The sequence below is a fragment of the Tenebrio molitor genome, chromosome 6, assembly GCF_963966145.1.
Source record: "Tenebrio molitor chromosome 6, icTenMoli1.1, whole genome shotgun sequence".
Classification (NCBI taxonomy): domain Eukaryota; kingdom Metazoa; phylum Arthropoda; class Insecta; order Coleoptera; family Tenebrionidae; genus Tenebrio; species Tenebrio molitor.
The window spans coordinates 9,949,115-9,976,381 of record NC_091051.1 but is presented as its reverse complement, the minus strand read 5'-3'; the positions used below and the strand labels follow the sequence as shown (position 1 = coordinate 9,976,381).

The window sequence follows — 27,267 nt, the reverse complement described above, 5'->3', positions numbered from 1 at the left end:
CACAAACTACAAAGCAAAAGACATCATTGGAAAAATTACAAATTTATTTTGGATCCACCTTTTCAAATAGAGAAATTTATTAATACATATTAACAATTTTTGTTATTGTATTTATTATCAACTTGCCAACAAAACTAGAAATTTACTACAAATTTGCAATACAATTAGATACTTATTTACATAATTTATGATGACCGAACAATTATCGGTTTTGTCGGTTTCGTTGCTAACTTACTAAACAGACCAACAGATGGCGCCACGGTCAGCGTCCAAAAAAGCGCGTCCGAAAAAGAATTACTTTTCGTCCGCTTATGAGTACGTAAAATTCCCGTTTTTTTTTACAATAGATTGTAATCATTTTACGAGTATTCATAAATGATTTTAAAAAATAATTTAAAACAAAAGTACAAGCAATTTACAAGTATCAAAGATTTTGTTTTTAAACGATTAAAAATGACAATTTGTTTGGGTTTGAATAATGCGTATTGATTACATTTAATGCAGTAGTTTGGCAGGTATTAATAATAAAATGTATTATGTATGGGCAGAGTTGGAAAAAATATTTAATTAGCAAATGAGACAATCTTCTTTTTAACGCCACCGCTTCCACGCAATTAAGCTGCGTGTCCAGCAAAAATAAATCACCGTGCCCTAAATCCCGATTTCAATTTCGTTATGATGTTAGAAATAGCTTAGCATCTGTCACTAATCGTCTTTCTCATACAAAAAGACCAAGCCATGTAACCTTTCTCAGCCAATAAATCAGAAAATCCTCGAGAGCTGGGACGAAATTCCAGTTTAAGATCATTGATTTATCTCACTGTACAGAAATTAAACTTAATGGTCGTAACTTTTCGTAATTTATTGAGGAAACTTCTTAATCTGCTTCACGATGTGTGCAATGGCTATTTTTGTTTCGCGTTAAATAGTTAATCGTCATGAGGTTTTATCGATTACGGTTTAATTGTGTCACTTGTCGGTAATTAGATTAAAATTCAAGTTGATAGGACGTTACGAACAGTCGATTAATTTCTTTTGAAATATTTAGTGGGTTTTGGGAGCAATAAATGTTGCATGAACATTGTTGTTAAGTCAGTCAAATGGGCTCGTTAAAAAATAACTGTTGTAATTTATTCAGTAGGACGAAAGAATGGGGTTTTGGGTGCAATTTGTCCGAACGGCGATTGCTATTTTATTATAAAATCCCTACTTGTAAGCGTGGCTGTACAAGCCATAAGAACCAGATGGCGTCATAGTCTGGGTCCATATAAGACATCATGTAAATTTTTTGCCGTATTGCACAATCCATTGCCTTTATTATGATGTTATATTGCGTCTGAAACATTAGTGCGTTTCACCCGAAGGATTGACGGAAAGAATTGATTGTTCCTTAGGTTGGCGATTTTTTCATATTTTGTTTGTATTCCTCGTGTTTTATTATGTAAAACGGTAGAAACATACGGCACAAATTGCTCTAAGAAATCCAGGACTTGCAATATCAGAAATATAAGGTTTTTTATTTTATATTTCCCGGCAAAGATGAGATTTGGTGCCTGTATCGTTCCCGTTCGGATTTATCGGCTTACGATTTATATGTATGTTGACAATTGCTTTTCTTTCCATATCTTGTTCCAAACAATATAAACAACAACGGGCCTACCAATTTCTGACAATGTTTTATTTCACACTTTATTTTCCTGCGGTGATAGTTTTCCGGCCAATCTCGCAAGGCCGCATTTTTACCCGAGACACTTTCATAAAAGAATTTGTTGGTGAACTCGTAAAAATCCTTTGGTCCAACCTGAATATGAGTCCACGGAACTTTTTCTCGAATCTCTTATTAAAAAAATGTTTCATTCTCAGTGAAAAATCGTTTATTGACACAGATTTTTTGGTATTTTATGAAGCAGCAAAACTTACTAAACCTCAAATCAACAAATCAATATTAAAGATAGCTTTTGTCAAGTGAAATTTCGCCTTCTCATGCTTGATCTCATGAGAAAAGTATATAAATAAAATTATAAATTGTAATGGACAAATAAAGCTGGGACAAAAATGACAATCACATAAGTCAAAATTTACAAATTTGCATCGTTTAATTACGGCTTTATCACAAATAGGTTAACTTTGGTATGACATACGGGGTGATCAATAAGGACTGTTTAAGTTGGTAACACTGAATCGTATTTTAAATCGTATAACAGGAGTAACTTCCGGTTGTTGGTGGCTTGTCGTTGTTAATGCTATACCTATATCAGATATTTGTCAAATAAACCAACAAAACATATCCAGTTACAGTGTTATAAATAAAAATTTTCTTAATTGTATTGCCAACTTAAACAGTCCTTCTTGATCACCCGGTATTATATAGACACTGACAAATATGTTGACAATTCAATGGTCTGATTTACATAGATTAAATTTTAAGTGTCCCAGTTTTATTTGTCCACCGACCGTACCTAACTATGTATTGTGTTTTGAATAAAGTATAAATATTAAATATGTTTGTCATGAATATCCTAGAGCAAACAGTTGTTAATACAAAAGTTATAAGATATATATTTTATATGTACATAATTTAAGTGGAACCCAGAAAATCAATTATATGAAAATAATGCGAGAGTATTGAAATTGCAAGCACAGATGATAAAAAAAGAAACAAAACAATTGAAGAAGACTTTGGACTACTCTTGCGGAAGTTTTACAGAAGAAAATAAAAAATAAATCAAGAGAAATGAAAGTAGGACATACGAATAATCAATTAATCTAACAATTAATTAGAAAAAATAAAAATTATATACACTTATATACACTTATTGTATTTTTACTTGTTGTCTAGTGTTATTTTATTAAGAGGACAACAGAAAGAAGTTTAAATTAATAATGCATTTTTTTTCTCACCAAATTATTAACTTCGTTTGCGTATAAATTAGTAACCGAAAATTTTCTCAGAGCAAAATTAATTGGTTGTTGGTTATTATAACGTTACTGACAGCCATTTATCGAGAAAGAACATTCTGTAAATTTAAATTTAAAAGACTTTAATGAATTAAAACTTAGTTAATTTCTTAACCCCTTTTTGACAAAGAAGGTAATTCAAAGTTTTCATTTTTAGTTTATACATATCTGAGTTATTGTAACGTTAAATTAATTTGTAGTGAAAACTGTTTCATTACAAATCAAAATGAATAGCGAAATGTATATCTCTTTTGTAGTACAAATTCTAATGTATAACCAAATTTAAAAATAATGATGAATAATTGCAAAGTACAACATTGTAAAGACAAACCCATACAAAAAAAATATTGCTATAAAATATGAGGCCAAGTTATTTTTAGCGAAACAACATCCAAGAATGTTTCAAGATAATTTGAAAAGGATAACAATAAAACAAACTTTTCTTTTGCTTTGTACTCATTTAGTTTATTTGTGTATACAAGGTGATTTACGAGTAATAATGATCCTAAGAAAATTTGTGATGCAACCAAGAATACATGTCTCCCATAGTGTTGTAGTTTGTGTAATTATTCCACATAATGATTATTATTAAATTTGACAAATGTAATGTCGGGCATGTTAACTATATTGTATAAAATTTAAATATATATTGTTTAAATCCAAATAATCGGTGCAAATGTAATGTTGGCTGCATCAAAAATTTCGTAAATAAATTTAAATTAGCACTGATTTTTTTCTTATTAAATATTGCCTTCTTCAATATTATTGTTTTTTAAACATTCAGCATCATTCGTCATTTTCGACTTGTTCTTTGTAATAACAAGGCAGGGTTATGATAAATTAACGCACAAAATTCATAAAACGCACAGTATTAATCTTTGAAAAAAATGCAAAACACATCAAACATTTTTTTTTAATTCTGCATCTTCTAACATATATAGAAAAAAAATTGGGTCAAATTTGTCAAAGTTATGACGTCATTAATATTTTTTTCAAATGGGAAACTACGATTTTGCATTTTTTTCAAAAATTATTACTTTACGTTTTCTGAATTTTGTGCGTTACTTAATCATAACCTGTATAATAGAACACGATGTGTGCTGTACATAATTGAATCAAACCGATCACCACTGATCGCCTGAAAATAATTTAAACAGTATCGATGGAAAGAAATTCTCGGAAAGACAAACACAAAAATAACTGGTGGTGGTCTAAAAACAAAACCACCCCTGATCGAAATTTAATATATTTTGTAATAATGTTTCTGTGCTTACACGAACTGTTGTTTGTAGTTTTTGTCAAGGGATTTCGACAGAAACGGTTTAGCGGGTCGACTGCTTAGGTTAAAGAGATTGAAATTGGCTTATTAGAGAGCAAAGCGTGCACTCAGCAATTATTATGAAAATCAGCTGAAAGTGAATGAATCTTTCCCTCGGGACTGCGAGGTACTAAACCGTCAAACAAACAAGTGAGAGGTTAGAATAGCACCCTTAACAAGCAATAAACGGGAACGCCACGGTAAAATGATCCTTCTCTCACTCGTCTGGAATTAGCCTAACATGAATCTCTCAACCTCTAACTGTGGCCGCGTAAACATCCCGAGAGTGGAACGCCACCACTTTCCCAGCTTTCCAGACGCAATACAATAACACCCGACTGAGATAAAGGAAGCCACGACATTCATTTCCGAGATCTCACTGTTGTAATTAATGCCGCTGCAGGACAGCCGCCCGAGGTGTGGTTTTGTGTTGCGTTCCTGCCACCAACTCGGCGGTTTGTTTTATCCGCTGCAATTGTTCCCGCTAACTTCCTGCGTACTTCTATTAAAATAAAAAGCTTGGCGACCGCCACAAAGGGGCCAGAGACGGGAACGGTCAACGCACCCAGAGGTGCCATTTCCGATCTCAAAAATTGCTTTATTGTCAACAACTTAAATTGTCGGGAGGCCCGGAGCGCTTCCGCCCTCGACCGCACTAAATGATAAAAAATAAATTTATCTGCCGTCACAGCTTTGATTTTCTTCGCAGAAGGAGCTGTCGAAATTAAGGATAAAATAACGAACGGTCCTCGGGGCATAATCGCGCCCTTAAATGTACATAATTTTATTTTTTCCACGAAATTTTAACGTCATGAAAATATACCAGTAAATTATAAAGCAATTTCTTTTATATTCTCAACAGTTTATTTAAATTTTATCACCATTTTATGGGCTGTATTACTCTTTCAACGCTGAAAAATTAATACGAAGGCGTCAGAATCAAAAAACGTTTTGACATTTAATTCCTGCCTTTGCTTGCGCTACAAAAACGTAAAAAGCTAATTGATTTTGATTATATTAATCTTTGTGTTATGCGAAACACATTAAAAGAGACTTTATTAAAGTCAAGTTTGCCTACCACGCAAAAACACATCTTTTTTTTTGTAACTAGATTTTCTTCGTAATTCTTAGACTTAGATTACAACGTACGAAAATGTGTAAAAACTTTGTGGTAATTAGTCCTTAAAATTAATTAGTTAGTTGATAGATATGGCTGATGCGAATAAAGTCATATCATAAGCGTTGATTTTACTAAGCCAGACAGGTCATTAATAATTAAGAAAGATAGGAAGGGTAGGAATTTTCGCCCTTGAGACTTTCCAGCTTACGTTAACCTTGTTCCTTGTTTAAGGGTATTTTATTAATTGTCTAAAAATATAAATTATCCAGTTTATCGAATTCCCTTTAATAATATATCTGTTTTATTTACTTTCATTAAATGGTTTTTCCGTTGACCGCTTGTTAATTTCAATATTAATGAATTATTTTGTCTAAAATATAGTGTACTCGTATTAATAGACCTCATTAATACACTATTTTTCATTAATCAACGATTTTTGCGATTTTGACGTTTTGATGATAACTAGGTTTTCTAGCAACCGTGATTTTTACGTGAAATTGAATAGAATGGAGTTGACGTCTTCTGACACTCTTTATGGAAAAGTGAATAGAAAGTGTTGAAAATTTTTAAAATGGCCTACCCTGACGACAAAAAAAGGATGAAGGTATTTTATAAGGTCTCATCTTTATCGAAAAAGAAGAAATTGGTTTTGATTTGGCTTTAATTTGAAATTTTGTTACAAAAAAAAAGTTTGCGATCAACGAAAAAAATTTGTAATCAACTCGTTTGTTAATGTATGATTAATAATCTCAACTCAACAGTTTCGATTATTAATCGCCTTCATTAACAAACTAGTTTATTAAATTACTATAAACTGTTCGCCGAAAAAGGAAGAATTGCAGCAGTAAGAAAGAAAGTCATACTCCTGCATATCAGTACGACTTCTATGAATCTGCTTTTTTTTGATGTGTATAATAGTAAATGATATCATAAACATAACACTGAAGGACCACCTTGCTCTATTTTTGACATTTGACATCTGATCTGACCTCCAAGGACACGCCCACAAAGGGCGACTCGTCTTACACCACAGTGGAACCGGTTAAATAATGGGTAATAATTTCGTTATTTTGCTTTTTTAGAGGCTTTATTTTAATAAGGATAATTTAATTATTAAATATTTCGTGTAAATGATAAATAAATGGTGACAAATGCTTCAAATGACCTTACATTTGACTCGGTCGAGCCGCCTTCACTCGTAGGACTTGAAGTATTTCTACTCCGCTCAGAGTTACAGGTACAAATATTTTTCTAACAATTGTAATAGCAATAATATTAATTTATCAAAAGAGAAAATATCGTTAACTGTATTTTGACTTGCAAAAGGTTGGTTGGGACTTTGCTAAATAACTAGGGACAGATACTGTAAATGTTATATGTACTTCTAAGGTATACAGTAATTTGATACACCGCAAGAAACACTCTACACACTGTCACTGTCTCGAATCACGACATCAAACAGACACCACTTAAAACTACAAAATCAAGTGGCCCAACGAGTTTTGAAAGTTTTAAAAAAATCCAAAAGAATCAAATATCCTATCCTAAAATACAGGGTCATTATAAATGATTGTCTCATCGCAGTTGGCGTTGGTGACAGGGATTAATGTGCCGCAAGCCTTATAAAATGAGTGAGACTAGTATCGCGGATAGGTAGCGCTCCTGGCGGTAGTGGAAATCAAGTGTACTAGTTTTGCTAACGTTGCGAGGCTGCGGCACATCCAAAATTTGTGTGGTTTTCAACGGCAACTGCGATGGGACAATCATTTATAATGACCCTGTAGAATTAGAATTAATTACACTGGACAAAAGAATAATAAATATTCATTTGAAGGTACATTGAACCATGCAACATAAAAAGGATTAAATAATGTTGTGCATAATATGCTTATACATGTCTGAAATGAAAATTTTAGTTATTTTTATAATGGTCTCTCCCAAGAGACATTTCGATGAAGATAAGCGACTGGTCTCATTTCGTTGATTGTTCCGCTGTTACTCCCGGTCGCATTGCACCAAACTCTTTACCAGCGGAAATAATAAATAATAAAATAAGAGTAAACATCGTCATTTTCAATAACACGCCACCGTCAGAACATCTTGGAACCGTCAAATATCGCTTATATTGGAGGGTGCGTCAGTCTGTCAACATAACTAGCGCGAAGGGTCGAAAAGATACCTATCACGAACAACCTCTAGCCAGGGCTGTCACCATCAGTAATGATCCTGATCCCGTCCCCACTTATTAACATACCTATGTTACAATTTTACCCAGACTTGATTGAAAAAATATAGACAAACAAAAATGTCTTTTTTTTCGCAAAGATCACTAAAATTTTCTTGAAAAGCGTTGATTAGCTCATCATCAGCACTGCAAATCTCACAAGTTTATTACTACAGATGTGGAGTAGAACTTCGAATAACTATTTTATTAACTGTCAGAGTTGTCAAACTTCCTGGGATAGTTGTTTTGTTTGATAACAAGCCGAGTTACACTTAGATACAACTTGATAAGCACGTGGGGGTGGCCTTGGAAAAGTGTCACCATCGATAAAGATTTTAATCTGATCCAGTTTATTAAAACGCATTTGTCACAACTGGAGTACAGACGACTTCCCTCCTTCCGTCCACTCGGCTAATAGGAAAGGTGTACATATCAGTGTGGTATTTTTGGGGACGGTTTCCGATAGATGGTTGGCAGTGCGTGCTAGTCAATCAAGGGAGTATCACAACAACGGCGGAACAAAAGGCGTACATGAAACCCGTATATAAAATCGGGAGCAGGTTAGGTTTGTTCATTTCCTATCTTTCAAGGGGTGATTGATGTGTGGGGAGTTAATACCACGGGCGCACAAACTTTCCAACCTGAATATGGCCGCCTTGATTTGTGACTTGTATATGCTACCAACTAACTAACAGTTAACGTCTGGAAAACTTATTGTGAGGCGCCCGGAACAGACGCAGCCTCCAGGAACTACGATCGATTTGACCGCAACAACTTTTATTTTCGTCACCTAGTTGCAATTACTGCCCCCACGAAAACTCGTCGGCGGTATCTCGACCTACGGTAAGATCTTCTAACTGGGGTATGGTGACGTTCGCTCATGAAATATAGAACGGCAACATCGATTGTGCTTGTATCGGAAGACGTACAGAAACTTACGTAGCAACAAATTATTGCTCATTAACGGCAGTATTTGCGATGTGATCAAAGGTTTACTATTAAATAGAAGTTAGAACGGGAGTGACCTATATTTCGTGTTCGTAACGTGACACGTGGCAGTAATGTTTGCATTGAAATCTTCACAAAACACCAAATGCAACCGTGATAATTATCAAAAGTTCTAGTTTTGAACGACATACGAGGCTGGTTCATCATTTATTCGCCATGGCGTTAAGGGGTTATTACTTACAACACAAACAAAGTTATCGAGAGTAGCATGTTAAATTGAATTGTGCTTCTTTTGGGGTTTAAAAATTAGTTACCTGAAAAAGACAAAAAGGAAGAAGAGATGTGGTTCAGGCGAGCTCTCCAGTTTAAGAGCTGAATTCCCAAGGGCGCTATCCATAATGCCGGTTTTAAGAAGTAAGAGTAACTAGCCATTGATCTGATCTGGCCTCTAATGGTTACTGTTTATTTTCAAAATTAAAAGAACAACATACGATGAATGAGTGATAACAGAAGTGAATGATAGCTTGAGAACTAAAGACATTTAGTTTTCGAAAACGACATAACATTTTGGCATGTTTAGCCTAGTCTAGGACTGAAATAAAGAAATGTCAATTATGAATTCCAAAAAATTAAAAACATACTGATTGAATAATGGACAAAAAACAATACAATTTTGAATGGAGCAAAATACCATGTAAAAACTATCGTGCGATCTATTGAATTTGTTGTTAAAGTTGGCGCTGTAACTGTCGAGGCATGTCTAGTTTTGAACTATCGCGACAAACGTCACATTTAATGACAATTGTAAAACAGAAAATGGCGAATTAATTACAATGGTAATGTTTATTTTATTAAACAGTGTTACAACATGTGCTGAAAATGTTCACCATTTTGTTCTAAGTACAAACGGGCCCTTCGTTTAACTCCACTGATAACATTTTGTAACATGATTTAATTGTTATTGATTTATTTAAATAAGTGTATCGATTCAAAAAGACTTACGGCTTCAGTTCCAGCGCCAACTTTAATAACAAATTCAATGGATCGCTCGATATTGGTATTGAATAATGAATAAATTATTTAAGGAGAATATTACCGTAATCCATTATACCGTGCGATCAACAATTACTTAGATGAGGGGGGGCTATGATTTTGACAGTGTCAGGTAATAAACGTCAAACAACTGTCACTATTAATCAAATTTTAACGCAAAAATGGTTTCTACTTCAGAACACAAAAGATTCATCACTGAATCTCATTTTCATAACGGAGAAATGACATATAACGCTGTTCCTATTTGACCGAGTTTCGGCAAAAATTTCAAAATTTAAATTGAAACAGGTATATGCAACCAAAAATACTTCCATACATTCCAGAGTATCTGTGTACCTACGTCCAAAACCTCAAAGGCTTCTCTATTTAAATAATTGTTGATCGCACGGTACCATTAGTATAATTAGATGACTTATAATATAAATCAAAGAGGAGAGAAAAAATTATTTAAATATAAAATTTTCATTGAAACAAAACAGATTTAATTTTAGTTGGAGTTTCAACTTTGCATCTTTTGTAAAAATCGAAAATAGAAGGTTTTAAACATTGACTCCATTTCATTACATAATAATATTTTTTTCAATATTTCCCCTTCGTAAAAAATATCAAAGCAACCACAATATCCAACACAAAAAAATGAATGGTTATTTGTGAGCTCATTAAAATGAAACTTGTGGGTTGGATGAAAAAATTGAAACGAGATGTGAATTTTAATGTTAACAACTCAAATTTCGAAGAATTGTTGACATCGTTAAAAAAATATTTGGAATTTTCATATAATTACAATAAGTACTTATCATATAATGACTATTAGGAAGGTCAATCTGAGATCATTTAAAGAAATTATTTATTCATTTATAAGACTTATTGTAAGCTCAGAACGTCAATCAAAGATTGCTGAGTCTAATTTTTTTTTAAACACAGGACACGTTCTTTGCCTGGACATTTAAATTTTAAATTGCAAAACGACATTTAAAATGTTAGAAAGTGAAAGGTTTGGGCTGCCAATATTTAGTATTCGCTGTATAATCCCTGTATAGTGTGGTTATAACGTAAGGAACAAAATTTATAATAGCGTTATTTGATGTTTTTAAGAAAATTGCTCGGATAGGTCGATTTTATTTCTAAAAATACCAACATGTGACGTGCAATTTGTTTAAATAACGTGAATGGTTTTTGCGCAATGACGTCATCACCAATTTTCTTAAATAACAACCCCCACTTTTTTCTTCTCTTTCTCATCCTATTAGATAAACGATGAATGAAAAAAATTGTTACCTTACATAACAATTTCTTTGAGAAAATCACAAATTATACTTCAAAAATTTAATTTAAATTTTACTGTAAAAATTTTAATTGAGCTCAAACAAGAACAAATAAAGTTAAACATCTAAGGTTAACAATAAAATTTAACACAAATGTTGAAATTGCCCCCCCGACCATTTGGCACTCAACGACATGAGTGTAAACATTGTACACTGCGCTCAATAGTGTCACTGATTTGTTCCATTTCAGCGCGAATTCTCTACCGTAAATGTTCTAAATTATTTGGTCTATTAAAATAAACTATAGATTTATTATTATTTTAATTATTATTTAGTTAAGCTTGCCAACAGGTAATGACCTAATTACAGGCAAGCTATCATTAGTTAGGCAGTAAGTGGAATGAGTAGCAGCATGATACTACTCTCCCATTAGGAATCACACTTACTGCCAGCTTATATATATTCTTGCTATATTAAGAGGCATATGTCAGGACAGACCTGAGTTCAGAGGGTCTTGTAAAGAATATGTCGATTTTATTGGAGTCAGCTTTGGTTGAACAGCTGTTAACCATCTGGTATAACGGTGACATTAGTAGAATATTTGTCCTCGCAGATCTTAGTTCAAAAACTTCACATCTTCTACAATTAAAAGCAGCAACCTTAATAAGAAGCTTTGACAAAAGGTAGGGGCATTCAACAGAAAAGCTGAGGACATCCGACAGAAATTTGATTTTAGCAAAATCCCGTCTACTCGCCAATGAATGAAGCTGAACACATTCTAAAAGGGTTTCCTGCTGAAGTCCCCTAGGTGGGTATTGACCAGTTTCATTAAATACCAAAAATTTAGCAAAATGTCTTTGAATCTTCTCCAAGGCCCAGGTGTGGTTATTGTATATTGGTGACCAAACAATACCAGCATACTCCAATTTGCATCGCACATAAGCCTTATAAAGCGATACAATTGCCTCAGCACTATGGAATAATCTCCTGTTACGAAGAACAAAACCCAGAGATTTGTAGGCAGCAGATGTCACATATTCAATATGATTGCGAAAAGTGAGACCACAATCGAACACAACTCCAAGATCCCTGAATTCAGTAGCACGCAGTATCTTTACCCCACCTATGCAGTAGTCACATATAATCTTGTCTAACTTCCTTGAGAAAGTCAGCACATAGCACTTCTTAGTATCGATTAGCTGATCATTGTCATTGCACCATTTTTGAATGATGTCAAGATCTTTCTGTAACCTAGAACAATCATCAAGTGTCGAAACTGTACGATAAATCTTCAAATCATCAGCATACATTTGAAAATTTTCATTTAATAAAGAGGTCAGATCATTGATAAATATATTAAAAAACAGAGGTCCAAGGACAGAACCCTGAGGAACCCCTGAAGTTTGAGAGAAAGATTCCGATCTGAAGCCCCTATATTGAACAAACTGAACCCTTTCCTGAAGATATGACTCAATGAGCAAAATCAACCCATCGGACAAACCGAAATCATCTAATTTATAAAGCAGTAACCTGTGATTCACGCGATCAAATGCTTTGGACAGGTCCATATATATAACATCAACCTGCCCGTGCGCATCCAAACTTTCACACAAAAATTGCGTGGTGGAAACCAAATTAGTGACGGTAGATCTTCGAACCATAAAGCCATGCTGGTTAACAGAGATTTTTGACGATATGTGGTGATATATTCTTTCAAACAGAATAAATTCAAAAATTTTAGCAAAGTTGTTGATTATTGCTATTGGCCGATAGTTGGTTATATCAGACTTATCACCATTTTTGAATATTGGGCAGAGTCGAGATTCCTTCCACTTAGCTGGAAACACGGAAGTTTTAACAATAAGATTAAAGATTATTTTTAGGGGACTTGAGAAAATTGTTTTACAGTCACAAAGTAAAAAAGAGGGTATTTGGTCAGGGCCAGCCGTTTGACTATTTTTCAGCTTTTTTATAGCTTTTTGTACATCATCATCAGATATATCGTTTAAGTATAACACGTTTTTGTTCACAAGTTCAGTAGGACGTTGATTAGATTGTTGATTTTTATTATTTACCATAAATGATTTCGAGAAGTACCCAGCAAACTTATCTACGATATCTTTAGGATCTTTTAATATAGACCCATCATAATTCATGACGTCTGGAATTGAGGTGGATTTTTTTATCGAGTTCACAAAACTCCAAAAGTATTTAGGATTAGCTTTGACACTGGCGCTCATCCTATTCACGTAATTATTGTATGCGTGTCTTTCTTTCACCTTAACCTCGGTTCTGAGTTGTTTAAAAATATTGTAGGCATGAATTCGTTCTGAACGCTTATATCTTTGCCATGCCTTATACTTCCTCCTTATTAAGTATATCAGTTCCCTGTCAAACCAAGCAGGATACGTGCCAAGAGACCCACCCCTCCTCGAAATATGTTTATCAAAAACTGAGTATAACCTTTGATAAAGCAAATCGACAGCACTCTCAGTTTCATATGCTTGTTCTAGAAACGACCAATCTATACTAGACAACTCAATATATAGACTATAAAAGTCTGCTTTTCTAAAGTTATAGTTCAAAGAAGAGAAAGTCGGAAAGCTATGAGTGTCTTCCGTCCAGCTCGTAGTTATCTCCAGTGCCGGGTGGTAGTTGTCTTCCGGAACAAGGACATCGTCTGCTTTAGCAACACGGCAGGACTTATTGCACATAACTAAGTCTAGCAACCTGCCAATACTATTCACAATTTCGTTAAACTGCCTCATATTAAAGAAATCTAAAAAGCGAGAAAAATGTGTATATATGGAGGATGTTGTTGCATAACCCCGCGATTGTGATAAAGTTAGGAAATCAGGCATATTAAAGTCACCTATGATTAATAGATTATTATCAAATAACATATCAGTTGCCATAAGGGAGTCAAAGAGAACTATATAGTCGTCGATTCTACAAGCCGGAGGAATGTACACTAGGCAAATAATGACGGAGCAGCTATCTAGGAAAATTCTGACCAGCAAGATATCAACATGTTTAGGCATCCTAGAGTCATCAAGTTCATTAATGTGAAGGCAAACAGCCCTGATGGTTCTTCTCACTGCCAGCAAAACACCACCTCCCCTTCTATTACCGCAGGCAGAAAAATTTCTATCACATCTAAATAGATTATATGCATCCAAGTCTAGTACCTCACCATCCAAAACAGATTCAGACAGCCAAGTCTCAGACAGGGCTATACAGTCATACGGAGCTGAACTAGATGACAAGCGAATATCCTGTAGCTTAGAGTTAAGACCTCTAACATTTTGATAATAGAGCACAAAGTTTAAGATTTTAAATAATCCCATTGAAAAACAATTTTACGTTAAAAATTAAATAAAATTTTTTGAAGTAAAATTTGTCATAAGGTTGGTAATTAAAAAATAAAATTGACCTGTCCGAGCGTTTCGCCTGAAAACATTAAATAATGCAATTATAAATTTTGTTCCTTACTTTATCACCACACTGTATAATTTGTGCCTTTTTTAATTTAGTTAAATGGCAAAAACTGTAATAAACATAAATACATTAAAACATTTAGCCCGTTCATGGTAAATTTTTTGAAAAAATAATGTTTTCAATAATAAATGGAACTCAACTGCCTCCTTTAGGTTTTTTAGATTTCTTCATTGAAATAGACATAAAATAAGCACATGTATCTTTAATTGGTCAATGTCATATCATATCTTTGCTAAAATATTCTAAATACAAAAATGAAATACATATAGAATTGTCTGTACTTAATTAGAAGGATTTTTGGGAAATCCCAATTCCAGCTGTGATGTTATGAATGTTTCCTATTTTTTATTATTCATGCTCAAAAATAATGATTGTGAATTAATTTAAATAGCAAACAAGTTTATAAATATCTATTTAGATTGCTAAAAGTCGAACAGTATTTTAAACACAAGATTTTTTTTCTTTAAAGTTATTTTTATTTATTTTATTTTTTATTATTTCATCAGTTTATAAAATTTTCGTTTTACGTATTTCATAAAAAATCTACTTGGTTTCTATGGCATATTTTATTGATTTAACTAAGTAGTATACTTATCTTATGCAAAACTAACTTTTACCTGTGGCTTTCCTCACGTGTTACATCTGTTAACATTTTCAAGGCACCTGTAATAAAGAGCGATCAAATTAATTTGTAATCGAATTATCCATGAATCCGAAATCGTATGTCGTTACTTGAGCTCTACAGCTTGAAACATAGGTTAAATCTCGACATATCACTCGCAAAAAACATATGGATTCAAATCCATGAATGACTCGATTACAAATTAATTTGATCGCTCGATACATGTAGCATAGCACATGTCCCGCTGATATTGCAATGACTATATACATTGCTAAATGAAAGAATTAAGGAATGTGACAACGTCAATATCAAGCTGATTTTTTTTTTGTTGAAAATTTCTCCAAAACTGATCATTTTGCTTGATTTGTACTGACGAAGCGTTGTAAAATGTATGTAGCTCAAGAAAATTTAAACAAATTTAAGTCAGTTAAAAGGAACAACTTATTTAACCTAACAAATTAAAACATGAAATGAATTACAAATTAAGGAATTAGAAGAAATCAGGCTAATAATCTTACTGTAAACAACCGTTTCTCAATCTTCTTCACGATATTATTTTTGTGCCACCCGCTTCAAGTGATTAGTAGCGTGACATTAGTTTCCTTTTAAAATAAATTAGGGGCGCTTAAGTGAGAGGGGCAACTAAACTTAAACCAAGATCTAATATCTTCAAGAGTTCTCTTCTTTCCATTTCAATTGTAAAAGCCCATTACATTTATTAAGCCTTCGTATATCCTTTTTTCGGACGCCCCGCCGACATCCGCGGATTCCAGGTCAAAAACCAATACCTCACACTATGGAAAAATTAAAATAATAGTTTAGGATTGCAATTTAAAAAACATTAGACGTGAGATGACTTCCGTGATGATAAGGGAGGCGAGCTCATACTCCGCACAGGTTTATCGTTATTGCTCACCTCTCTGATATCGTGATGAAACAATAAACAACAATAAAGATATTATTTGAGTAACAGTATAAAGCTGGACTGGGGTTGGGAGCTTGCCGTTGCTTCCCATAATTATCTATCTGCTGGTTATTACTTGGTAGCAACAGCCACAACTGCCGGGTCAGTAGTAGGAACGGTTATAATAATACAATTATTGTTATTACCATTCTGTTATTAGTACACAATTAGGTTTGTCGACATTGAAATTTTTTTCGTTTGGGCCAAGTGGAAGCTTTATCTTGACGAACCTGTAACGTCATTTATATTCAGGAATACACATAAAGTGTACAATTTCCATTTTTAGTTTATTGCTGTGGATTTATCGGAATATCGTTTTTCAAAGTATCTATCATCTTTAAAAGCGGCTTCGACGCAGCGATTGTCGTTTTGGGAAAAAATTATGTCGTCAATCTCCGCATATGATTTGTCCCTTTTGTTGTTGGTCGAGTCATGACGTAGGTCGGCCTATCGCAGATTAGGACCGTTTAACGTCGCCTTCGGGTGCTTATTTTCATTTCCTATATAGTTAGAGTTGTATTGGACGCGGTGATATCACCGGTGCCATCTTTTATTTATACCGGACCCTTGTTCATTGTAAAGCTGATCTCGCGTCAAGGATTGATTGTAATGTCCAATACTGAACGTCATAGAAAGTTTTGCGGTCCTCTCTACGCTGCCATATTGAAAAGGATTTTGCTTTTATTTTATTATAAGTGTCACGGGCATGCGATATCATTTATTTTGTCTGTGTGTGCCACCACTGTTCTGCAAAGCCTCTGTTTTATTTAAATCTAGTTTATGGAGAAAATAAATTAATTCCATTTTTATTTGAACCGTATGCAGAAGAGAACGCGAATATTTTTACTACGCCAGAAGAACACATAGTTTCGCCAAATTGCCGTTACATGCATATGTAACTATAAAAGCAAATGTTTCTTCAAATAATGCAATATAAAAGCCATTCCCTTGCATACAAAGACAATCTCGCGTTCTATCCCCAGAACATCTATAAGCCTCGCGGCCAACGCGTTATTACAACTCATACAGCTTCGCTATCTTAACAACCTAATAGCTGAATTAACGGATGACGATTGATAATCACACCCATTACCGTGATACGAGCGACACCAGAATTCGCTTCAAATTATACACCCTTCCTTTTAATACAATTACCCTTTTGAAAAATTACGTTTTAGGGTTATCAGCTCGAATAATCGACACACAATCATTTTACTTGCATGCTACGTGGAAAGTCAACATTTTAAAACGTAACCCTTTCCACTTAATTAACATTATTCATTAGAATAATACAAAATTATTGTTAATTACAAAAGAATAATTACTTTTTCTATAATAAAATAATGTACAAAGTGATCAAAAAGAAAACAAATCAGAGTAGGCGTTGCAAATTATCGGTCATGTCGGAGCGGAATCCTATGCAAATAAGCGTTCAATGCATGGGCGTAGACAATCTGGTGTCTCAAACGCCACTTTATATAAATCATACCTCAGCGAAAAATCTGCTTCCCAGCGGCGTCGCGTTTGGCAATAAACCTGGTAAATTACCCATTCTTATGAATGTAAAATGTTGCTCTTATTAATTTTATAAATTTATGATTTATTATAAAGTAGCGTTTGAGACCACAAATTGTCTACGCCCCCGCTTATTTGCATAGAATTCCACTACGACATGACTAATTGGCAACGCCTACTCTGATTTGTTTTCTTTTTGATCACATTGTACGTACTCAATGCATTCCTATGTCCAAAATCCTAAGTTAACAGATCGGGGATTTATTAAAATAATATTATATTAATGTTGGGCACACTCAGACAATCAAAAATTATCACTTTTAGGGAACCCTTTTATTGCGGGTTATATTCTGTGAATTCAAGATATGAACGTCGCTCCAAGGCACAGATTCGCTTGATGTTTTTTCACAACAAAGATAAGTCGACAATCCATTATTGTCACAGAGTTGAAGTCATCGTATTTTATATATCTGATGAAAATCGTTATTAATTCATTTCTGACACTTGAAAGCGAAATTTGCAGAATATTTGTCTCAGCTTCTTTTAATTTCAATTTGATTAAAAGTTGTTATTAATTGAATCACTGAATTTTTGTCGCAACACCACGCAACATCTAAGAATCTTACAGTAGGAGAAAACATTTTTAATACATAAATGTAAAGAATGTCTGATGCATTATCCGCAAGTGATTTTTTACGAATTTTATTTCGTACTTTTTTCACAATAGCATTTTCATAAATGAGTCAGTATTACGTACACCATTTAATTTAAAATATCAACATCCCAGTTATAATTCAAAAATAGACGCATATTGTAATATTTTAAACATTTACTCGCAGCAAAAACAAGTACCTAGTGTGTCGTTCTAATGATTTTTAAATTGTCGATATCATTTGAAATATTACCTGGTAACAATTGGATTTTTACCACGTTATTAACAACAATAGATTATGAATACAAATGTGACGGTTTGCGCAAGTGTTGGAAGTAAAATTGTCCAAGCTGCACCAGTTACTCTAATAATATTGTAAAACGGTTTCTAATGACAGTAATTAATGAACATTAATAAAACTCAGTCATGACGGAATCTATTTTAAATTTAAACAAAAGTTCATAACAAATATACAAGTTGATTCACGAGTAATAATGAGCTTAACAAAATTTGTGATGCAACCAACAATACATGTCCCCAATAGTTTTGTAATTTGTGTTTTTATTAATTATTCCACGTAATGATTTTGATTAAATTTGACAAATGTAATGTCGACATGTTGACTGTGTTGTATAAAATGAAAATATATTTTTATCCACATAATAGGTGCAAATGTAATGTTGGTTGCATCACAAAGTTCGTTGGGCTCATTATTACTCGTTAATCACCCTGTAGTTGTGTAGGACAACGAAATATTAAACACATTTTTTTTTCCTGTTTTCGTCTTTTGCATATGTCTAAGTCACGTCCAAAAGTTAGATGGATTTATAGACTTGTTTTGGACCTTCAGGAATTTCGATAAATAGTTCAAGACAAACAAAACAGTACCGAGACATTATTTACAACCCTCGCACACCCCAATAGTGCGAGATGCCAGACCGTCACAAATCTGTCAGCGTCAGACCATGAGACCCATTTCGTGATTGTTGGATACTGATTATTAGGGTATTTAAAGGGCGGACTAGGTCAGTCGAAGATGAACTGTGACAGAGTGTAGAGCAAAGAATCCAATTAGAATATCTTACTAAAGTTTATGTAAAAGTGAGTTTGTGAAAGGTGTAGTTAATTTACACAAGGTGAGTGTATCACTGAGTAACCTGTTTCTGTTGGTGATGTGGTGAGTTTACCTATTTTAATAATTGATATTGATCATGATCATGGCCATAATTAAATACAATTAGCATGGTGAGTCTTTGAATGATTTGTAATAATTAATTGAGAGTATTGAGAGTCGCTGACTGAGATCAGGGCTGCTCGTGATTGCTAATTAATTGAGGGTCGCTGTCTGAGATCAGGACCGCTCGTGATTAATAATTAATTGAGAGTCGCTGACAGGGATCAGGACTGCTCGTGAGTTATAATTAATTGAGATGATGTTGTTTTCACCATTGAGGGTGATGTTGTTGATTTGATCAGAATCATAACAGTTTGATGCAATTGCTAATTTTGATATGATTGAGCCCCGACATGTCGAGCTAATTAATTAGACTGTCCAACCTTCCTTTGTTCCGGCAACTGTACGCTAGCAGAGACCGTGGAGCTGCTAGCGGTGTGAAATTGATTGTGATTACATGGACTGCAGAGACCGGGGAGCTGTCAGTAGACGAATCGAGTGAGTCGCTGAGTGTTATCAGGGCTGCTCATTTGTTTATCGGGCGGGGCGAGTACTCGTACTCATTGCACAACTCCGTCGCGATTGGTGATCACAATTGATTGAGGGTCGCTGAGTGTTATCAGGGCGCCTCGTTTGATTACAGTTGTGCAGTGGACTGTTAGAGTCCTGGGGGTTCTGAGTGAACCCTACTCTTTTCCTTTTCCTAACAACCCTGGACAAAACTCAATGAGTTAATAATAATTGATAATAACTTAAAGTACTAGAGCTCAATGAATATGTGATGATAATTGATAATCACCAACGATATTAAGAGTTAACGTTGACATTGTGATGGTACCATATTTGAGATGTGTGTGATTTATTATTGTAAATATGTATTGGTTGTGCTCGCACAACACTTTCAGCGAACTGGTTACTCACCACCCCATTTTATTATTTTACAGGAGGTAAGCCTGTGATAGATGTGCAGACCACGATCACCTCGATCCACGACACAAGCCGTCATGACACCATTGTTAACGTAATGTTTACCCAATTATTTTATTTACTGACAATTACCAAATTACGACATCCTGACACTGCATCAAGTTTGATGTGTTATATTGATTGACAATTTGATTAGTATCAGCATTATTATTATTTTTGTGTGCTGTCTCTCTCGGCGAGAGTTATCTCTCTCGCACTCGCATCATAGCTCCTGCAGTTGTTTTGAAAGTTATTACAAGAGACTAAATTTCTCAACAACAATTCAAATAATGTTTTTCAAGAGGAACTTTATCTGTTGGAGTAGTAAATTCTATAATAATTATTAATTAAATCTTCACATTTAATTGAAGACGAGGAACTGTCAATTTGAAAATGTTCACTGGCAACTGATAAATCATTCATTTTATATTAACAAAAAAGATCTAGATAGACAAATGTGTCTTTTAAATATTCCTGAGTAATTTATGGCAAATGTCGTTTAATGCAAATTGCAAAACTGTCCCGACGTGAAAGCGAGAGAAATTTTGTGAAAAGTTCAGTTGTTGTGTACCGATAAAGGTACTTAAGATGCATAATGGTAAATTTTTTTCGGGGTTGGTTGTTGGCTGTCAGATTATGAAATATATAGCGCATTTAACACACTTCACTTCGAGATTTTTAATCTAGAAAACATATTAATTCTTGTGTCAGACGCCTTTAAAAATTTACGATAATATTTATATTTTGAAGTTGGTAACGTCTATACCATCATAAATCACGTTATTGTGTCTGGAAAATTCTTACGATGCCGTCTCGTCTGAATTTTTTAATTCGTACACGTAGACCCCACTGAATTCTGGCCGTTTAGCCACGTGTAATTAGGGACGAATAGCGCAAATCACCTGTGGGTCGAGCGAGAAATAATTTATATAACGGGTGTTGTAAATTACGCAACTCCGCCGATTAAGAAGTTTTATATGGAAGTTTGTGTCGCGGTAGACGGTGTATATTACGTCTCTGACAAAATAACGGATACACTCCGGAACCATAGAGAATAAATACAAAAAGCGGCAGGATGTGGAGAAGGAACGGACTAGGTAAACGGAAGAGCAGAAGAATACAAAAAGAATCTCATTGTGTAACGCGGATATCTACCCAGGGGTAACATTATGCAAAGTAGGCTGGAAAATGCAGGGCCGGGTTGCAATGTACGCTTGTATTGGGACGATTATGTCAGGTTACACAGGAGGTCTCTTTACCCAAGATAGCGTCCCATTGTCCTTCCAGCCACTATTATAACAACAACTATCTCCCTAATCATAATTCCTTGGAGCATATGCCCAAACCGAAAGCTCGACAATCGGAAAAAGGATTGCAGTTAGTTTTGTTGATTCGCCCGCTTCTGTCGCTGTTGTCCTTAAATATTAAAGCAGTTCCCGCCAACTTTTTATCACACCAACAAACTTATTGGTCAAATAAAATACAGCGAGACGTGGACAGTTGGACAAGTTATATGGAGTTTCCTTGTCATATTAGAAGAAAAGAATGGCACCAGAGGCAACAAATCGTTATCGTCACCTCTTAGCGACCGACTTTGGATTTATATTCAAACTTCCGCAGTATATCTTGAATTTTAAAGAACCACTATCCGTCTCCCTTTCTATTTAATGAAATTACTTACGAACTATTAAAAAGTTGCAAGCTCCCCATCTCTAAATGCACCAGAAATACACTTCTTTTCCACGGAGCAGATACATTCGCTCGAGACTTTTCCTTACTCGGCCATATTTTATTTTGCTCCTTTCCTATCCACTAAACATTTTGTGCGAAACAACGAAAACGGACCGGAAATATATGCAAACTAACTTGATGTATACAGTAAAGTTAATTTAAAAAATATCCTAAATGCGAAATGCAAATTGTGTTTGTTTCACTTAGAACTAAATGGCGGAAGTAAACATCTTTTTATGCTAAGCTAAGAAATTATCCCGGGACTCCCCTCTATTTTCATTACTGGAACCTATTTTCATTTATAGACTCATATTTTGTTGAATTTACGCTGCACTTGTTTAGAAAGACTTTTAATTTCAAACGGTTTCCCTACCCTCGTTAACTATTTTTCATTATGGAAAATTCCCGACTCTGCTATGACGTTATCTAGTTGAACTGTCTTTCTCTCACAGATAAAAGTCAGTCACTTAATTTAATTAAATAAGAGGATAAAAATAAGCACATTTTAAATTAGCGATTTCGGTGAGCTACGAGAAACAACTTTTTTTTCCGAAATTCTGTTCACTGTTATGAAAATACTGTTTTGCATTCAAAGTATTTAAACATTTTCAACGACTGAAATAGTTATTTACATTAGGGTACTGTAGGGGTATTTTATAGCGCGAAAACTAGGTTTCATGAGGCGAAGCCGAGTGCCTGATTAGTTGGAGCGCTGTAAAATATCTACCGTACGACATTTGTATTAGACGTTCCGGACTAGTGATGCATTCACAATTGACTCTTCATCGCCAATTTTGATGGCAAATTTAAATGAACACCCGATATTTATGTTCACAGTAACCGTGATTACAAAATGTTTTGGCCAATAGTATTTACGAAAAAAAAACCACTTATTAATTTTGATATAGGCAACATTTTTTTTTATTGTTGCCATTTTTGTCCGGTTGGAAAAGATTTACCTGTCAAATTCAAATATGACAGCTCAAAAGTCAAAATAAATCAAATTGTCATTATTATCATTAATTCTTAACCTAGAAAGCGAATCAACAGACAACTCTTCGACAAATGACTAGTCCAGTCTCTTTTTGAGAAACTGAATGTCGCACAACACGTCTACCTCATTTTCGTTGAGTCCCTCTGTATATTTTAGTGACCAAACCACACTTGATGGTACCTAATTGGTGGAAACGTCTCTAAAGCTTCTCACGTCCAATTTAGCTGCTTCAACAATAATAAACAATTTAAACGCCAGTGTCTGTTTTGTGAAATTCGGACGTAAATAATCCACCTTCAACGTTGCACTGCAGTTCATCTTTTTGATCCGAATTCGTGCACACCCAATGCAGACCATTTATCAATTGAATTATTGAAAAATATCGGACTTACCAGAGATTCCGTCATAGGTCCACCATTCCTCCCAGCTTACAGCTGACGTTACTGAAACATAAAAAAATGTACAAGTTGAGGATTGATTGGTGACAATAATTGATGCATGGCGGAGCTAGTCTTGTGTAAGCCCATATTTTGTCGGCTTTGTTGGGATTACTTCCGACCGCCGCCACGCGTCGTTCGCATAGCTAGGCACGTATCTCATTTTTAATCCGGATTATCTCTCAACTCGTCTGTTTTTTCAAACATTGCTCGTATTTGTCAAGTACCTCGCGAAAGCTACGATTCCCCTCTGATAAATACATGTTTGTCACTAATTGCAGCATCTGAGTTATCTTGTGTCAGACGCTTCTGTCGAAAATGTGTTTTTATTGATAACAACGCTACAAGATTGGTAAAATCACAAGAAAAATTGCTGTCGAACTTCAGACTTACTTTTGTAGCGGCAAAATATTCGAGGGCTCCTGTCGTCAAGAGCAAACATCCTCGACGATAAGCTGAGGCTTGTCCTTTGTTAAACAATAATTAGCTGCTAGAATTCTTTTTGTGGTGATGAAAGACCGGGCTTACGCCGGCATTGGATTAAATTTTCATTAGATTAATATTTCACCTTTAATGAATTGCCTTTGTCTATCGAGACACTGCACAAAAAATTTAAAACTCGATTCATTTTGTTTCAGTTTTGTTCATTTCAAGTACCTAATTTCTTATTATTTACCTAATTTTCAAAGCTTCTATATTTGGCGTTCTTAAAACAATGACAAATTATATTTAAATAGAAATACAATAAACCAAAAGAAAAATACAGTTTTATCTCGCAACATTGTTATCCAAGATATTAATATTTTTGGTGTGACGTTGCTGAAATGAAATGGTAAAATCCTGAGTGAGTAGTTTTAATAAAAATTCTTTGCAAGTATCGCCGCCACTCTTTCAAAGGTTTTATGTAGTCGTTCTAAAGTACAGAATTATGAGAAAATAAAATTCTCTAGAAATGTACAATACCATAGTAAGTGTGATAAAACTGTGTGATTCAAAATAGTTGTGGGTAAATGTGGCAACTATGTATGTGGCAACACTGGCAACTGTGTGGGTGGGATAGAGTTGACACTTGTATGATATTTCATGTGTGTGCATTTGATTTTTTTATGTCATTGACTTAACAATTTTCAAAATTGCTCGACTATGAACTGTCAAAGAAATGTCAACTCTATCCTACCTACAAAGTTGCCACATACATTTTCGTACATAGTTACTTATCCACAATTATTTTGAATCACCCAATATATATCAAAAGAATATGTCGCCTTATTTTGGTCCATTTTGACATTTGTCAAATTTGACAACTAAAAATGTTTCTCCAAATTGCATGATCATCAGCTGAAAAAAGGTGTAATAATCGTTGAAAGGATGTCGCTGATATGTAAGAAAGCAATCAGTCAGTCCCAAACAACAATTATTAAAAAGCAAAGCTAGTGGCGTCTCTTTATAGATTTAAATGTTCTTCATTTATCCATTCAATTATATTTTCTCATCAAATCTAAACTCGTGATATAATTAATGATGTGACTCGTAAAACTGGAGCAGCACATTCAACTCGTGTGCAGATTCTGTGAATTTGCAGCTCTGTTTCATTCTAGATATAGTCGATAATAACTTGTTATAGTATAGCCAAAAGTTCAACTGATTGAAAGCCTTTTTGTATCGAGTATCAATAACCGTGGAGCTTAAATTGTTCAAGTGATTTTGCCATCCATGCGTTTCCCTATGTAAAAATATTTACAAATTGTACCAATCATTTTTGTACGGATGCCATTGGAACATCCGCAGAATGTAACCAGTTTTTGCTACAACATTGTGTTTTATTTTTTAAACAAATATTGTACTGGTAAACGCATTTCCGATTGTCAGCTTTGCAGTCTTAACAGGAAAATTTGAAATTTACCATCAAAGGTTCAGTTTTGTATTAAGCATAAACATAACCGACATAACCTAATTTTTTTTAATGTCGTATCAAGTTAAAACATCCGGTCAGTACCAATTACGGGACAAGAAAAACACCAATATTTTTCAATTGTTTCGTTGCCAACAGACTCAGTCATTGTTGATCACGCTTTATACAGGGTGTTTTCTAAGTTGAGGCGTTCCTTGTAACACGAGGTATAGTTTTCCCATTTATAATTTGGTTTTACTACCAGCCCTGTTGTCAGGGAGTTAAATACCCCGACAATAGGCAACTACCGCCGTAAATCCTAGGACTGTAAAAGAAGGTCCGTTGTCTGTTGTCTGAGTAGGCTACAATATCTTCAAGTCTATTGCCAAAACCGCAACCCCAGCCCCTAATAATTACAATTGCACTGCCATAAAACCAAATTATAAATGGGAAAACTATACTATACATTATTCTTAAGAATTTTAGCCTAAATCTTCTTAGTAAAATTTTTGTTTTAACAGAGATAATTGATTGTATATTTTTATTGTTAGGACCGGTTTAAAAAATTTCAAAAAAATGAACTTATTATATCTTCATTGCCGTGCACATTTTACTAAGGTGATTTAAAAGGAACGCCTCAACTTCGAAAACACCCTGTATAGATGCAACATTTTTTATGACTGGTTACATATTTTGACAATCTCAGATGTATTTTTACTATTATTGAAAATTTTAATCGAATATTTTTGGTGTTTGGATTTGGTTAAACGTGCAGATGTATTTGAAAACCGTCTGTAGAACAGTCACATTTTACAGTTAATTTATGAACTATGAAACATCATATTATCGTCATCGAAGTTTATTTCGTCAATCTATTTCTGAATTGCTCAATTTCATTGTTAATTTTTTTTGACAGTGTCAACCATTTTTAAACATCAAAGAACTAACTTTACCAAAGAACTCTTCAATCAGGCTGCATTCAGGCTGCACTGAAGGGATTATCAGAACTTTAATGATACCACAACATGTTTTTATTCAATTTGAAATCCAATTCGATCTTAGCCTATGTGAAAACACTTTATTTTATCAAAAGACGCAAGCACTATCTGAGTCATGTTTGTACATAAAAATCATTAAGATTATCATCCTCACACACCAATTCGATTGCAGACTCTAACTTTCTTAAAAAACGGCACAGAAATACTTCCCTTCCAGATAACAAAACGCAACATTGTTTTCTTATTAGATTTTTTTCAGTTTTGAAATTAACTTATGAACCTACTGTGAAAGTCTTTCACGTAATAAATGCTATTATCAAGTATCCGCGACTTGTTTATTTTAAAGTAACTTTTCTCGTACAAAATAAAACATTTAGCTTAAACATTCTACAGAATTTAGTGACAGTTCGAGTTTTCAATTATAAGTTTTTGCCTCCGTACACGGTAGTGCTTCCTGGTTTTTATTGCATTTTCCAAACATTTATACCAAGTAGATCAGTGCCGCATTTTAATTTTAATGACAAGAATTCAACAGCGGTAATTAATGCTATAGTGTAGTTATCGAATAATGCACTAGTACTGTAATGATAATTTAATTTGTTTTTACCGTTTCTTCTAATTTTCATGATTGAGGATGTCATTCACAGATCTAAAATATTTTAAGATTTTGATTGTAAATTGTACTCGTAATTTAAAAATACGTCGTGACGATTAAAGATTAACTGAAATAAGGTTAGAAATAATGGAATGCACGTCGATCGTATCAAGTTTGCATTTGCAATCTATGTGGCGTGAGCGGTCGAAAAGCTTTTTATTTGAAATTCAAGAGTCTTAAGAGAAAAAAATCAAATGGACCGTTTTCTGCTTCCTTTGATTCGATCTCATTTCTATTACGCGAGTCCCAACTTCAATCGCTTTTTGTGTATACAAAGTTTGCGT

At 34.2% G+C, this 27,267-nt stretch overlaps 1 protein-coding gene across 2 annotated transcripts in view; it reads right to left on the bottom strand.

Annotated features, from left to right (window-relative positions):
• Window positions 1-27,267, bottom strand: part of CARPB (Carbonic anhydrase-related protein B) — a 145,614-nt gene that overhangs the window by 80,594 nt on the left and 37,753 nt on the right. For both annotated transcript variants that reach the window (XM_069051333.1, XM_069051335.1), the window contains exon 3: window positions 23,395-23,445. In XM_069051333.1, coding sequence (XP_068907434.1) covers window positions 23,395-23,445 — 51 coding nt within the window. The remainder of the gene's footprint in view (window positions 1-23,394; window positions 23,446-27,267) is intronic.